Source organism: Gadus chalcogrammus, chromosome 16 (genome assembly GCF_026213295.1).
Source record: "Gadus chalcogrammus isolate NIFS_2021 chromosome 16, NIFS_Gcha_1.0, whole genome shotgun sequence".
NCBI lineage: Eukaryota > Metazoa > Chordata > Actinopteri > Gadiformes > Gadidae > Gadus > Gadus chalcogrammus.
In genome coordinates this window covers 26964846-26981409 of record NC_079427.1, presented here as the reverse complement: position 1 = coordinate 26981409, position 16564 = coordinate 26964846, and the positions used below count along the sequence as shown (strand labels likewise).

Below are 16564 nucleotides of genomic sequence, written 5' to 3'. Positions count from 1 at the left end.
CAGCAGGAATATGTGGTCTGGGGGAAGTTGCCGAGCAACGCTCCTGTGTCCCCAGGGAGCACTGTGATTGTGGAGCCCACCTCGGCGCGGTCAACCCCAAAGAACATTCTGGTGGGGCGTCTCGTGACACCCATGTGGGGGGATCGTTGGATTCCTGTCAAGGTCCTGAACCCCACACACAGCCCTGTGACGCTCCGCCGCAATGCCAAGCTGGCTGACGTCTCTCCCTGTCTGGCTGTTGAGGACCTGCCCATCACTCAAGGTCTGTGCGAGACACAGTCTGATGTTTGTGGTTCTCCTACTCCTTCGAAGTCCATGCTTGATCCTGTGCAGCTGCTGAAGGATCATGGGTTAGCAGACATAGACATTGGTGGCTGTGAAGTGTCTGCTGATTGGAAGAAGGAGCTGGCTGAGCTGTTGTTAAAATTTCAGGATGTCTTTTCCAAGGGCAAGCTAGACTGTGGGGAGGCAAAAGACTTCGTCCACCGTATCCACCTTTCTGACGACCGCCCCTTCCGACTGCCCTACCGTAGAGTCCCTCCTACTCATTACCACCACCTGAGAGAAGTACTGTCTGAGATGGAGATGAAAGGTATCATCAGCAAGTCTCTGAGTGAGTACGCCTCTCCACTAGGTCATGGTGTGGAAGAAGAACGGGGACCTGAGAATCTGCACTGACTTTCGCTTGCTCAATGCAAAGACCGTCAAGGACGCCCACCCACTGCCCCATCAGGGTGACTGCCTTGCCGCCCTTGGGGGAAATGCCTTTTTCAGTACCATGGATCTGACATCAGGGTTCTATAACGTCCCTCTCCATGAGTCTGACAGGAGATTCACAGCCTTTACGACACCTCTGGGCTTGTATGAATACAATAGGCTCCCCCAGGGCCTGTGCAACAGTCCAGCGTCCTTCATGCGGATGATGCTTAGCATCTTCGGGGACCTGAACTTCTCCAGCCTCCTTTGTTACCTGGATGACCTGTTAGTCGTTGCTCCCTCTGAAGGCGAGGCCCTGAGTCGTCTGGGGGAGGTCTTCTCCCGGCTGAGGGCCAACAATCTGAAGCTGGCTCAAAAGAAGTGTCACTTTCTAAGGAAGTCTGTGAAATTTCTTGGCCATATGGTGGACAGTAGTGGCGTCTCAGTTGACCAGGAGAAAGTCAGAGTTATCTCTGGTTTCAGTAGGGAAGATCTGATGAAAGCTGATGGCTGCACACCATCACAGAAGAGGGTGAGATCTTTCCTCGGAATGGTCTTGTACTACCAACACTTCATCCCTGGGTGTTCCTCCATCGCAAAGCCCCTTTTTGCCCTGACAGCGGGCCAGAAACGCAAGGGGAGAGGCACTGGTGGTACCAGGAGAGCTGGCACCTTCCGTGAGCTGACTCCACAGGACTGGACCCCTGTCTGTGAGAAGGCGTTTGATGATTTGAAGAGGGTGCTCCTCGATTGTGTGGTGTTGGCTCACCCAGATTTCGATAGGCCATTCATCCTCTCCACCGATGCTTCATTGGATGGCCTAGGTGCAGTCCTTTCGCAAGTTCCTGCTGGCGAGGAGAAGGCCAGGCCCATAGCGTTTGCCAGCAAGTCCCTCAGTCGCAGCCAAGCAAATTATCCTGCCCATCGACTAGAATTCTTGGCTCTGAAGTGGTCTGTGTGTGACAAGTTCAGCCACTGGCTCAAAGGTCACAAGTTCACTGTCTGGACTGATAACAATCCTCTCACGTACATCATGACCAAACCGAAGCTAGACGCCTGCGAGCAGCGCTGGGTCTCTAAGCTTGCACCATACTCTTTCGAGATCAAACATATTCCAGGGAGACTGAATGTGGTGGCTGATGCCCTCAGCAGGGACCCCTTTGTGAAGCCTCTGAGCCAACGGCTTCTGTCTGAGCCATACTCCGGGCTGCTGGAACAGGTGTGTGAAGTGGAGGAGGGATGTGTGCAGGACTCATTCCGCCTGACATGTCAGCCTCAATCATTAGGGAGCGTTGCTCCTAGTGCGGCCGTCGATGTGTCCATGTCAGAGGATGACGTCTCCTCTCTCCTCTCCTCTTGTGATGACTGGGACTCAGCACCGAGGCAGAGGGCTGCTTCTATGAGTGACCGCTTGAGCTCATTGATCCCTCCTGGCCAGGATTTGTTCTCCTCTCTCTCACTGGCAGACCTGCAAAACCATCAGCAGCAGGATTCGGTCGTTTCGAGAGTATTCAGCTATGTAGATAGGAAGCAGAGACCCTCCAGGCGTGAGCGCTGCAACGAGAGCCAGTGTACTCTGAGGGTTCTGAAACAGTGGGAAAAGCTCACTATACTGCATGGAGTCCTCTACAGGGTTACCAGGGATCCACTGACAAAACACAAGATCCATACATCCATACATACATCCTGCCTGAGTCCCTGAAGTCACAGGCATTGTCTGGTGTTCATGACCTGGCTGGTCACCAGGGTCAGCCTCGTTCTCTCTCTCTCGCCCGTCAAAGGTTCTTCTGGGGTAATATGGAGAAGGATGTACGCGATCATGTCCGTAACTGCCACAGATGTGTTCTCAGCAAAACCCCGGAGCCCGCAGCAAGAGCCCCTCTGGAGAGCATTAAGACCACTGCCCCTCTAGAGCTTGTTTGCATTGACTTCTGGTCAGCCGAGGACAGTAACAACAAGTCTGTGGATGTGCTAGTGGTCACTGACCATTTCACCAAATTAGCACATGCTTTCCCCTGCAAGGACCAGACGGCGAGGAAAGTGGCGAAGAAGCTCTGGGACAACTTCTTCTGTGTCTACGGCTTCCCTCAGCGTCTCCACTCTGACCAGGGTGCGAACTTTGAGAGCGAGCTCATCGCTGAGCTTCTGGAGCTGGCTGGTGTCAACAAGTCTCGGACCTCCCCATACCATCCCATGGGGAACGGCGGCACAGAGAGGTTCAACCGCACTCTGGGCAACATGCTACGGTCTCTCCCTCCCAGATCCAAACAGAAGTGGCCCCAAATGGTCCAGACGATGACGTTTGTCTATAATTGCACAGCACATGAGACAACTGGCTTTGCGCCATTCTATTTGATGTTTGGGAGGGTCCCCCGGCTGCCGGTTGACCTCCTGTTCAAGAATGTCCTCCGTGACGAGACAGTCTGTGACTATGATGCCTATGTGAAGTCTCTGGCGAGCGACCTCCACTCTGCTATACTCCTGGCTCAGAAGAACTCTGCTATTGAGCAGAAACACCAGTCTGACCAGTATAACAAAAAGGTTAAGGGTCTGCCTCTCTCCGTCGGTGACCAGGTTCTTGTAGCAAACAAGGGTGGCAGAGGGAAGCGTAAGCTTGCTGACAAATGGGAGCCGGTTGTTCACACGGTTGTGGCCTCCAAGCCTTCTCTCCACGTCTATAAGATCAGGGATCGAGTCGGACATGAGAGGGTGGTGCACCGGAATCTCCTGCTCCAGGTCAGCTTCCTCCCCTTGGATGAGAGTCTGGATGCCCTGGGCGTCGGCAGTCTGAATGATGGCTGCCCCAAGTCAGACTTACCTGAGTGTGAGGAATCAGCAATTGAGACGGACTGTGGTGCAGCTGATCCCACTATGGCTGATTCGCTCTCCTGGGTCAGTGACGGTAGTGATGACCGTACAGCTTCGTGGGTCCGTGAACAGTCCCCAGTCAGGGATGAGGATGACAATGGCAGTCGTGACTTAACCATTCTGATGGTCCCTCCTGCATTGGATGGGCTTGCTGGTGCTGTTAGTGTTACCCCGTTGTCATCCCCCTCCTCTGAGCCCCATGTGTCTCCGGTAATTGATGCTCATCCTCAGGGTTCTCAGACAAGTGATCGCCTCACTTCAAGATTTGGGAGAGTTATCAAGCCGGTCTTTAGGTTGATAGAGTCCATGGCACAACTGGAAACGATTCTGGGTGTTCGGCCAGTATCCACTGTGATCCATGTTTGATCTTATGTGACAGGTGTCTCCTGGTATTACTCATGGCGAGTGAATTATTAGTGTTTTTATTTATTTGTTTATTTGTTTTATTTGTTATTATTTGCCCGGTCCGAGTATGGCCTATGTATGTGTGGTGTAAATGGCACTTCACGTTGTCTATAGTGTTCCCAGGGGCTTAGCTAACCTCTGGGTGCTCTTAACTCTTTATTGGGTGGCACCTATTGCCGAAGTCGTGGTTTTCTGGTGGTCGGTTTACAGTCCGGTCTGGGCAAGTTTTATTTATGGTTCAAATGTTTGTGTAATTCTGGGGGGTGAGTGTAACAGGGTGTGTTATATCCTTTAAATTATAATTACACAATTGCCTTTGTTTTTCTCTATTACCTGAAGTTTAGCTTTCCATGCCGCCTTATGCTCTATTTGATTTTGTTCTTTGTTTTGGCTCCACCTCCTTCTGCACTCCCGCTCACATTCCAGAGAACCCCATAAGTTTCCCGCGCCCCCTGCCCTCTTCCCTTTGTTCCGATACCCTTGGGAAGAGGTGTGTACATTTATTTTGTGATCAAATCTTTGACCATCTTATAGTTTATCATTATTTATATTAGTTATTTTGATTATACATTGTTTAATTGGAAGTCTGGGGTATATATCTATCCATAGTTATTAGATAGATTTCAGTGTTTTGGGGAACTTTGTGTTTTGTTGCGATGTCCTAGCATACACCTGACCCTCGTGTAGTCATGCTAGTTCCCCTTCCCCCCCCTGTGTGTTTCGTAGAGGAGTTGGAGTAAGGGCACAAGTGCTAAGAGGAAGCTATTTGTACATGTGTGTATTCAGGTATGTCTTTTATTCCTTTTATTTCAATCATTTCTGTTGTAATATTGTATGTAGGCCCTTTGTTCCGATACCCTTGGGAAGAGAGGAGTTGGAGTAAGGGCACAAGTGCTAAGAGGAAGCTATTTGTACATGTGTGTATTCAGATCAAATAAATGGACGTCGGAGTGCCCGAGTCCAGACACATCGTGGGTCACGTCATTCATTGCTAGAAAGAAACACAACGCAGAACGAACCGGTCACATATACACATACATATACACACACACACACATATATATATACACACACACACATAAATATATATATTTATGTATGTGTATATATACACATGCATATAAATATATATACATACACAAATATATACAGTACATACACATATATACACAATCATACACATACATATATAATACAACACATATCCCCACCTGTTATTTCTTATTTGTATGATTTACCTGTATGATCTACATCCATTAACTACATGATTCTTCCTCTTGCCTGTACATGAACTATTTAGATATTTTATATGACTAGACAGTAGACATACTGAGCTAGGAGTTTCAGTTCAACACGATGAAGGAAGCATTCCAACGCCAACAGCTGAGCCAGTACCTTGAGGACAGAGACGACCAGCTGGGACAGGCCGGCCTGCCTCCTTCACCCACTTAGAGTGGTGAAGGAGGAACAGGGCACCTTCACATCCTTCTATCCCCGCTTCCATACCAACTGCAGGACAAAGGTCAGACCAACATCTGGAGGTCCTCAGGGATATGGGACTGCATCTCAGCTACAACAGAAAAGATAGTTCCTGTAGCTCCACGACTAACTCTACAACAGATAGTTCCTGTAGCTCCACCACTAACTCTACAAGACAGCGATAGTTCCTGTAGCTCCACCACTAACTCTACAAGACAGAGATAGTTCCTGTAGCTCCACTACTAACTCAAGACAGATAGCTCCTTTAGCTCCACCACTAACTCTATAAACAGAGATAGTTCCTGTAGCTCCACCACTTACTCTACAACACATATAGTTCCTGTAACCCCAACACTAACTCTACAACACAGAGATAGTTCCTGTAGCTCCAACAGTAACTCTACAGAGATAGTTCCTTTAGCACCAACACTAACTTGCAGAGTCTTGTGCCCTTCTTCCTTCTCTCTATCCACTCACCCATCTTCTTCCTGGTTCCCAGTTTAAGTAGAAACCATTCTGGTCCCAGTTCAAACCACTGCATCAACAGGAGTATGGGTTCCTCTTTTCTGGGACAACCAAAATCAATGCTTCTCTGTCTCTGAGACCACCTCTCTCTCTCTCCGCCTCTTAGGGCTCAACTCTAGCCCGACCCTCTCACAGCTGACCCCCCCCCCCCCTCCCCTCTGATGGGGTGGTAAAAATACACATCCTTTACGTCTTTATGGCTAAGCCGATAACAGCTTAACAACTTGTGATTCTACTCGGTTTCTGCTAGACAAAAATATGCAAAATAAACCTGAAAAGGTATGGCAATATAACCTGCATACCAGGGGAGGCTAGGGACAGGACAGGTGGTAGCGCACAGAGAAGTATTCACAGCTCCACCACTATCTGCTGGTGACAGCACAGGAGGCAGAGCACATAGCTGTTTTCACAGCTTCACCACTATCTGCTGGTCTCCTGCTTCTTCTCCTCTCCTCCAGGGGTTTAATGTAGGCTTCAGACAAGATGTTGGGTGCAGAAAAAGAGAATCGACCAATCAAGTCAGTTTAAAAAGCTTGTTTATTCAGATTATGATGAGGTCACAATGTCATAACAGATGTAGCCCCTAGCTAGCTAGCGCTTTATACATGGTCAAGAGGAGGTCCTAAGGGCTGAGGCCAGCCAAGAAGCTTTGAGACAGTAGAGCGGGAGTCCAGGCAGCTGTGGTCTGTGTGGTAGTTCAGATGATTAGTAGCTCGTATCAAGGGGGATATTTTAGTAACAGGCCATCCATTAGTTTTCTTAGAGAGAGGGGGTAGAGGGGGATTGGTGCTAGCCTTGGGAGAAAATGAGATCCATAATTCTGAATGTTGATCTGTGGTCATCTAACCGTCCTGTGTCGCTCTATTTTCTTCCTCCTCCCTTCCTGCCTTTTCCTCCTCCTCCTCCTCCTCATTGGCCTCTTCCCCAATCACGTCTAGCCCCGCCTCCAACTGAACCCGCCCACAGATATCTAGCTCCTGCCCCTCACGGTTTAGCCCGCCCTCCTCTGCTAGCCGCAGCCCCCGCTGCTCCTCCACCAATAGGAGGCGCTCTCTGATGGCCTCCGCTGACGACGCCGTCTCCCCTGGAGTCCCGAAGAACTGCTCTGTCCTGGCACAGAGACAGGTAGATAGAGAGATAGACAGGTAGCCACACACACACACACAGGTAGACAGACACGTATACATACAGACAAACAGGTAGACAGAGACAGACAAGTTGAGAGAGAAAGACAGGTAGACAGAGAGACAGACAGGTAGACACAGACAGACAGATCAACACACACACAGAAAGGTAGACAGAGAGAAAGACAGGTAGACACAGACAGGGAGCCCCACACACAGATGTAGACAGAGAGACAGACAGGTAGACACACATACACAAAGTCAGGTAGACAGAGAGACAGTAAGACACACACACACACAGAGACATGTAGACAGAGAGACAGACAGGTAGACACACACACAGACAGACAGGTAGACATAGAGACAGACAAGTAGACACAGACAGGGAGAAACACACACACAGATGTAGACAGACAGAAAGAAAGATAAACAGTTACGTGACAAACATAGAGATCTACCAAGTATGTATACGAGCGCATTCCGATATTTATTTTATTATATCCTTAAGATCCCAGTTGTGGCTTCTTATTATTATATTGAGGTCTCCTGAAGTAACATAAACATGTGAACAAGATCGATCCATCCCTCACTAGATTCAACATGTTGAGGTCTCCTGAATTAACATTAACATGTAAACAAGCTTCAGTCCCTCCCTAGAGTAAACAAGAAGTAACATGCTGAAGTAACATGTTAAGTATCATTAAACACTTAAAACACTAGACAAAAAACCTATATACTACCATTATTGTAAAATTACAAATAAACACAAAATCATGGACTTCGATAGTTTTCAGCTGTTTTTGGATGTCTGTCTAATCTTTAAGGTTCTGAACGGTCTAGCCCCTCCACCATTACAGAATTTTATAAAGAAGAAATCCTCTACAATAAATACCAGAGCACTAACTAGAGGTGACTGCGAAACACAACGCCGCAAGACCAAATTTGGTCAAATGGTGGTGTCCATCAGAGGAACACAGTCCTGGAATATAATACCATCTCATGTTAAAGACTGTGCCACTTACACCACCTTTAAAAAGACCCTTAAACAGTGGTTAGTAGCAAGCCAGACCTGCTCTCATATGTAACCTTTGGTCATTCTACTTTTTTTACATGGACTCTTGATGTGAATTGGGACCTATTTTGTGTGTAAAAGTGTTTTTTTATCTATTTTGTATACTGGTATGTTGTTTTTATGTTCTTGACTTGCCTTAGGACAACGGATGAAAATTAGCAATTAAGCTAACTCCGGCATATTTATATTGATGCTCTGGCAGACATGTTGATTAATGTGCACTGTCCTAATCAAATAAATAAATAATAATAATAACATGTTCAACATTAACATGTGCATTATTAACATCAACCTCTGTCATGTTGAATATCACTAGATGCAACATGAAAGAGGGTCTCGTTGGCCTAAAAGGGAGCTGAAATGTGAGCCATTGTAGGTCTGTAAAATAATAGCCTGCTAATAAATTCAATGAAAAAGAAGAACGCGACATTAGGGCTGTGCGATTAATCCAATTTTTATCGTGATTTTGATTTTTGCGTCGAACGATCTCCCAACTAATAGGGTTGCACCGAAATGAAAATTCTTGGCCCAAACCGACTCCGAATATACTGAAACAGTTGGCCGAAAGCCGAAAGCGAATACCGAATGTGGCCTTTGCCGTTTTTCATTCATTTTGCACCATTGCATAAATCAAACAATTAAATGTCCTTTATAAACTCAGCAGACCTTATAGAAGGAATTTAAGAACAATGTACCTTTAAGTAAATGAGTTAAAGATTTTTAATTTTTATTTTTATCAAAAATAAAAATGTTCGGTGTATTTTTCGGCCTTTTTACTCCTTCGGCTGAAACCGAAAATTATGTTTTGGCCCAATTGCGGCCGAACATTTTCGGTGGCCGAATATTCGGTGCATCCCTACAAACTAATATAATAGAGTTTAAATGATTTTCTATTTCATTCATTAGAACAGCTGGATACATATTTGTACATTATTTTCTACTCAAACTTTTTGTGTATTTTTTTTAAGGGGAAATTTCAAAGTTCTCAGTTACAAAGAGTTTTTCTTGCAGATAAATGCATTATAAATTAATCTTTTTCCAAAAAAAAAATCTTTTGATTAATCGTGACTTCAATATAGACCAAAAAAATCTTTTGTATGATTTTTCCATAATCGAGAAGCCCTATGTGACACATTAAACAAAGAGCAGCAATGTAGGGCATCCAAGAAGGAAGGCAAACTTTTGCACGAAAGTTTCTTCAATAAACAAAGCTTTCGCCGCTGTCCAGAAATACCTTGTGGGTATTGTGTTTTAGCCGACTTTCGTACGGAAGTGATGATTCTGTCAACCCGTCAACGGACGGCTTGTGTAGCTCGACCTTTCGGCAACCTTTCAGACCGCTTGGTACCCCAACAGAGGAGTACCGAAAAATAGGTACAGCTCAGCATGCTTAGAGGAGAAATCCAGTGTAAAATGGATCTTGGATATGTTTAATATGATAACGAGTTGGGATGTTCGTTTGGGAGCAAAAAGGGGCATGTAGACCCAATCTTAAGTTGGCTGTTTTTAGCCGATTCTACCAAAACGCTATAAACTTGGAACGATGGGGGCATGTGTTATGGTTAATCTGTACACTTACAAAGTTATCAATGCCTCGTTTTATATGTTAAGACCCTTATTATACTACCAAAGAATTGTCGGGCTACTTCTAGCCTTGTAAGTGTTTTAAAATAGCGATTTAGTTTTTACCATAGCACATGCCCGCATCCCAAGTTTATAGCATTTTGGTAGAGTCTGCCAAAGAAAGCCACCTTAAGAATGCGTCTACTTGCGCTTTTTTGCTACCAAGCGAACATTCCAACTCGTTATCATACTAAACATATCCCAGATCTATTTTACACCGGATTTCTCCTTTAATGCCGGACCCTGCCCAACTTTTGGCGGTGGAAACATGAACCGTGCCGCACCTTACCGCACTGAACCGTACCACATCGCTCGCTGGAAACGTGCCAATACATAGGCCTATGCACTTACGCAGAAGTTGCAAGACAGCAGCAGGATCAAGATAACGGCCCCGCTGTCGACACCCTCCCAGGTAACACGTTCTGTTTATAGACTACACTTTGTTGCTGTATTTTAATATAACTCTCCTTCTTGAGCCTCCCGAAATATCTGTGATATTGATATCACCCCTCCCAACGGTTTTAATTGTTTTATTTTTCTTATTTTTGTGTGTAGGCTATGTGTGACCGTAGGCTACTGCTGCCTGTCTTGGCCAGGACACTTGAAAGGAGATTTTTAATCTCAATGGAGTTATTTTCTGGTTATTTTTTTTTTAATAAAAACACATCTTAAACTCTCACGTCAGGTAGCCAATGTACAATCCGCAATCTTGCCCTGGCACCCCCCCTTCTCCCTCTCCCCCATATTAGCCTGTGCTTTATTTCACTATAGTTAGGTTGCTGCCTTAGCTGTGGTTACACTTAGTTTATTTCACTAAGCTGCTTCTGTAAATGAACACAATTTTCAGTTTCAGAAGAAGCTGTTTGTCATTATTATTTTCAACTAACCAATAGTAGTTGCCATGCATTTTAAAAATGTCAATGAACTTTGAGCCCTGAATAACAGTAAAAGCTATAAATAATTGATTGCATGCATAGTAAACTACACTTTAATTTGAACAATTACCCCTGTAACCCATAAATTGACTCATTTTATAATGTAATCAATTGCTCACACTGTAAGGAGAAAATTATTATTCTTGCTTCACAACGTAAGGAGAAAATTATTATGCTTGCTTCATTACGTAATAGGTGAACCAAAATGTTATATGTTGTAACATCATAGGCAAAATGTTATTACATTATGCGCTCAGCAATTTGTTACATTGTCAACTGGGGTTTCCACATTATAACTAGAGGTTGAGAAACTCTAATATATAATAGTACCTTTAGTAGTGTTTAACAGTGAGTAAGTCATTGTAATGTTACTAACGGGGGTAAGAACCCCAGAATGCCCTGTGGACCTCAGTCAACTGGTTACCACTGGGATTCCTGTGTTCATGTTTACACTGCTGTGTGTGTATGTGCGTGCGTGGGTGTGAGTGAGAGTGTGTACCCGTCAGGAAAGACCACAGGGATGCTGAGTCTGTCCAGTAAGCTCCTCCCCACCGTCTCCAACTCCTCAAACACCTCCTCCAGCTCCTCCTCCCGCTCCTGAAACACCTGCAGAAATACTCCTCATGATGTATCTGATTAAAGATGTACATTTTACATGTTAACCTGTTTTTAAAAAATTGAAACTTATCCAGATTTGGAAATCCCATGTTTTGCTATCCAGGATTACCTGATCCATCTTACTTTTATGACCGTTTTTTAAAGGAACACTTGATGTGATTACTCTGATCCAAATTTAAGGATACCAAATCCTGTTTACCAGAGCCGAATTTTTTCTAAAAAATTAATCTGGATCAAATTGATCCAGAATTGGAAATCCTATGTTTTGCTACCCAAGATTACCTGATCCATCTTACTTTTATGACCATTTTTAAAGGAACATTTGATGGGATCACTCCAATCCAAATTTAAGGATACCAAATCCTGTTTACCAGAGCCCAGTTTTTCCAAAAATTTTATCGGGATGAAATTGATCCGGATTTGGAAATCCCATGTTTTGCTATCCAGGATTACCTGATCCATCTTACTTTCATGACCGTTTTTAAAGGAACATTTGATGGGATCACTGTGATCCAAATTTAAGGATACCAAATCCTGTTTACCAGAGCCCAGTTTTTCCAAAAATTTAATCGGGATGAAGTTGATCCGGATTTGGAAATCCCATGTTTTGCCATCCAGGATTACCTCATCCATCTGACTTTTATGACCGTTTTTTAAAGGAACATTTGATGGGATCAATGTGATCCAAATTTAAGGATACCAAATCTTGTTTACCAGAGCCCAGTTTTTCCAAAAATGTAATCGGGATGAAATTGATCCGGATTTGGAAATCCCATGTTTTGCTATCCAGGATTACCTGATCCATTTTACTTTTATGACCGTTTTTAAAAGGAACATTTGATGGGATCACTGTGATCCAAATTTAAGGATACCAAATCCTGTTTATCAGAGCCCAGTTTTTCCCAAAATTTAATCGGGATGAAATTGATCCGGACTTGGAAATCCCATGTTTTGCTATCCAGGATTACCTGATCCATCTTACTTTTACAGTATGACCGTTTTTTAAAGGAACATTTGATGGGATCAATGTGATCCAAATTTAAGGATACCAAATCCTCATCCGGCTGGGATGAGGATCAGCACCGCTAAATCTGAGGCCATGACTCTTAGCAGGAAACCGATGGATTGCTTACTCCGGGTAGGAAATGAGTCCTTAGCCCAAGTGAAGGAGTTCAAGTACCTCGGGGTCTTGAATGAGGGTACTATGGAGCGTGAGATTGGCCGGAGAATCGGAGCAGCGGGGGCGGTATTGCGTTCGCTTTACCGCACCGTTGTAACGAAAAGAGAGCTGAGCCGCAAGGCAAAGCTCTCGATCTACCGGTCGATCTTCGTTCCTATCCTCACCTATGGTCATGAGGGCTGGGTGATGACCGAAAGGACGAGATCGCGGGTACAAGCGGCCGAGATGAGTTTTCTCAGAAGGGTGGCTGGCGTCTCCCTTAGGGATAGGGTGAGGAACTCAGATTAGAGCCGCTGCTCCTTTACTTAGAAAGGAGTCAGCTGAGGTGGTTCGGGCATCTGGTAAGGATGCCCACTGGGCGCCTTCCTTGGGAGGTGTTTCAGGCACGTCCAGTGGGGAGGAGACCTCGGGGAAGACCCAGGACTAGGTGGAGAGATTATATCTCAACACTGGCCTGGGAACGCCTCGGGATCCCCCCGTCAGAGTTGGTCAATGTGGCCCGGGAAAGGGAAGTCTGGGGCCCCCTGCTTGAGCTGCTCCCCCCGCGACCCGAATCCTATTTACCAGAGCCCAGTTTTTCAAAAAATTTAATCTGGATCAAATTTATCCGGAATCGGAAATCCTATGCTTGCTATCCAGGATCACCTGATCCATCTTACTTTTATGTCAGTTTTTAAAGGAACATTGGATTGGATCACTGTGATCCAATTATCAAATTTCAGGATAACCGACTGAATCGAGCAAGGTACGTTTTATTACTCTGTTTTCTGGGAATAATTGACATAAGCAGAAACCAAAAACCAGCCGTTTTGTCGTTTTTTCGTTTTGTAAAAAAAAACGAATCAAAATTTCAGTTTGTTTATTTGTTTTTTGGTTCTTCTTAACAAAACGAATTTACCACTCAATATCTGGTTTCCGCCGGTGGGCGGGTCCTCTTATTGGCTAGTGTGCTTCGTTGCCCCGTTTCAAAATAAAAGTTCTTCCGTTTGATAATGTCGACAAAAATATTACTGTATTATAGACACTAGCAGACACAGAGGACCACACCACCCACAGTCAAGACTGACACAGCTTCAAATAACAATAATAGTATTCATAATCATTTGCAAATAAGAACTTCTGAAGTTATCAAGACTTCAGTGCAGTTGATGTTTAGCCACAGTTAATACATGCAGAGTAGTCCTGAGGGCTTTACTACGACATCATTGTCCGGCTTTGAGCTTTGCGCTCTTTGCGCGTTCACATCATAGGAGCTGCGATCGCGGGCTGCTGATTTCCTCACAGCCTGAGTGCTATGAGGAATACAAGTGATCACAACACATTTCTGACAGCTGAAAATTGCGCATCTGTTGACCTTTATCCATCTACAGTAAACAACTTATTTTTTCTTGTTGAAAGATATTTTATATTGTTTTCATATTATTTACTGATGATGTTTACAGAATGCGAGTGTGTGTTATATTGAAAGTGAGGCTGGGTGTGCCTATGAATATAGGCTACAGTGAGTTTTTTAAGGTGCTGTACAACTAAATCATATCGTCAACTCTGTACAGTGACAAAGAGTGTACAGTAACCTACTTCATTCAATATTGAATAGGCTACTGTAGCCTACACTATAAACAATTGGTTTTGCTCTTTGCTCATGGCAGTTGTGACAGTCATTTTAACGTGTCAACAGGCAAGCTTCACTCATTCCAGGATGCATTATGCTTTGTACTATAGCCTACTTGGAACATGTTTTGAAATGGATCTATAGTAGCCCATAGAAATTTGCTCATAACAGGCCAGCTGGAATACAAAGCGAACTCTTTGTATTCCAGCTGTTTTTTTTGTGATGTTTTATGATGTTTTAATGTTGCGTTGGTAATGTGTTAGACAGCTTAGATGTTCTTAGATGTTTTGTTAACCTGATTCCTATCCCATTCTGTTTAAGTAAAAGTGTGCTACTGCTGCAAAATCTCTTTGCTTTAGTTTTTTTCTTTTCTTTAATTTGTTTGGAAATGACTTTTAATGACGTTAACTAGATCTCATAAATGGCCTAAACACATCAAATTTGTATATACCCTATACCATTTGACTATAAGACCTCTATAAGAATCTCCTCTGTGCAACTATTCATGTAGTCAGTCAATGATCAAACTAGTAGCATGAATATGAATTACAGTCCAAGCGGGTTAGGCAAGGCAAGGCAATTTAATTTTTATAGCCCGTTTTTACAAACAGTTTGTCTCAAAGGGCTTTACATAGCATGAGCATCATAACAACATCCTCTTCCCTGAAACCCTCACATCCACTGAGTAAAAACTCCCAGTAAAACCCTTTTAACAGGGGAAATTGCAGTTGGTTCAGAGGGATGGAGAATATGTGGAAACACAGAGAGAGGCCAAGGCCAAACAACAAGGTGCGAAAGGTGGGGGGGGGGCTGTACTTAAATTTAGTTAGAGTGTCTGCCTCTCTGACCCATGGGGAGAGCTGGTTCCACAGTAAAGGAGCCCAGTAACTGAATGCTCTACTTCCCAGTCGGTTTTTAAAGATACTGGGAGTCAATAACAGACCTGCATTCTGGGAGCCAATAAAAATATTTGATAAGTCATAATAATAATAATGACTCATTATTGTGCCTTTAAAGATGTATTTTATTACATTGCAGCATTATTTGGGAATGACAATGCAAGACTTCCATGAATGTGCATTTGAGGGAGAGTTTGCTTTGCATTCCAGCTGGCAAATTTCTATAGGCTACTATCGATACATTTCAAAACACGTTCCAAGTAGACTATAGGACAAAGCATAATAATAAAGAAAAAATAATCTGTTTACTGTAAATGGATAAAGGTCAACAGATGGGCAATGCAGGGCTCTAGATTTCAGAGTGAGATTTTGTCGGGGGGGGGGGGGATATATTAATATGTGACTGCATACAAATTTGTCCACAGACATGGTGACTAATGTATGATAGTAGGCATTATTGGCCCTTAACACTAATATTCAGAAACAACACTGCCTCAAAAGGATATTGGCCTAAGCAACACCAGTAGAGGCATATACTTTTCTCTGTACTTTTAAACGTTGCAAACGTGCAGAACATATTATATTTATGTGGCATTCAGTCCAATGCTTAAAAATATATCTGTGGCATTCAGTAGGCCAATGCTAAAGTATGAGTATGAATATTTGATGGAGTATGACTGTGTTTCATACTGTTACATAGATAGAACTTTATCAATCCCCTGTAGGAGAAATGTGTTAATGTTTGTCCCTACAAAACAATAATGGTAAAGAAATTAATACAAAACATGACGGTAACTCTAAAGTCAGACCGTCCAATCTGAAGGCTCTACTTAACCACTCCCCCTACTCACTTCCATCAATGCAAAGCGAACAGAACTGAGTAGGGGAGGGCGTAGCACAATTAGTTTGTGACCGACCCAGAGGAACGCAACGCAAATTAAATGTGAACATGTATTGAGGCTTTAATAAAATCCCGGACGATTTTGAAATTTCACCCGGACGCATTTCATTCCTACCCTTCCACTGTTAAATAGCGGCGCAAGTTGTGTGGCGTGTGAGCGTGTGCATGGGTTGAATTGCGTGTGTCTCACGGAGAGCCCTGCGCAATGTTCAGCTGTCAGAAATGTGTTGTAATGACTTGTATTCCTCATAGCACTCAGGCTGTGAGGAAATCAGCAGATCGCAGCTCCTTTAATGTGAACGCGCACAGAGCGCAAAGTTCAGAGCCGAACAATGATGTCGTAGTAAAGCCCTCAGGTCTACTCTGCATGTATTAACTGTGGCTAAACATCAACTGCACTGAAGTCATCATAACTTCAGAAGTTCTCATTTTCAAATGATTATGAATACTATTATTGTTATTTGAAGCCGTGTCAGTCTTGACTGTGGGTGGTGTGGTCCTCTGTGTCTGCTAGTGTCTATAATACAGTAATATTCTTGTCAACATTATCAAACGGAAGAACTTTTATTTTGAAGAGCACAGGGCAACGAAGCACACTAGCCAATTAGAGGACCCGCCCACCGACAG

The 16564-nt window shown here is 44.1% G+C and overlaps 1 protein-coding gene across 2 annotated transcripts in view; it reads right to left on the bottom strand.

Annotated features, from left to right (window-relative positions):
- Window positions 1–6183: 6183 nt before the first annotated feature.
- The window catches only part of sestd1 (SEC14 and spectrin domains 1), a 60810-nt gene continuing 50429 nt past the window's right edge, over window positions 6184–16564 (bottom strand). Inside the window, exons 18-19 of one of the 2 annotated variants that reach the window (XM_056612316.1) lie at window positions 11227–11333; window positions 6184–7083 (exon numbers count right to left, since the gene is read on the bottom strand). In XM_056612316.1, the coding sequence (XP_056468291.1) occupies window positions 6816–7083; window positions 11227–11333 (375 nt within the window). In that variant the 3' untranslated portion in view covers window positions 6184–6815. The remainder of the gene's footprint in view (window positions 7084–11226; window positions 11334–16564) is intronic. The other variant, XM_056612317.1, reaches the window with a different exon arrangement.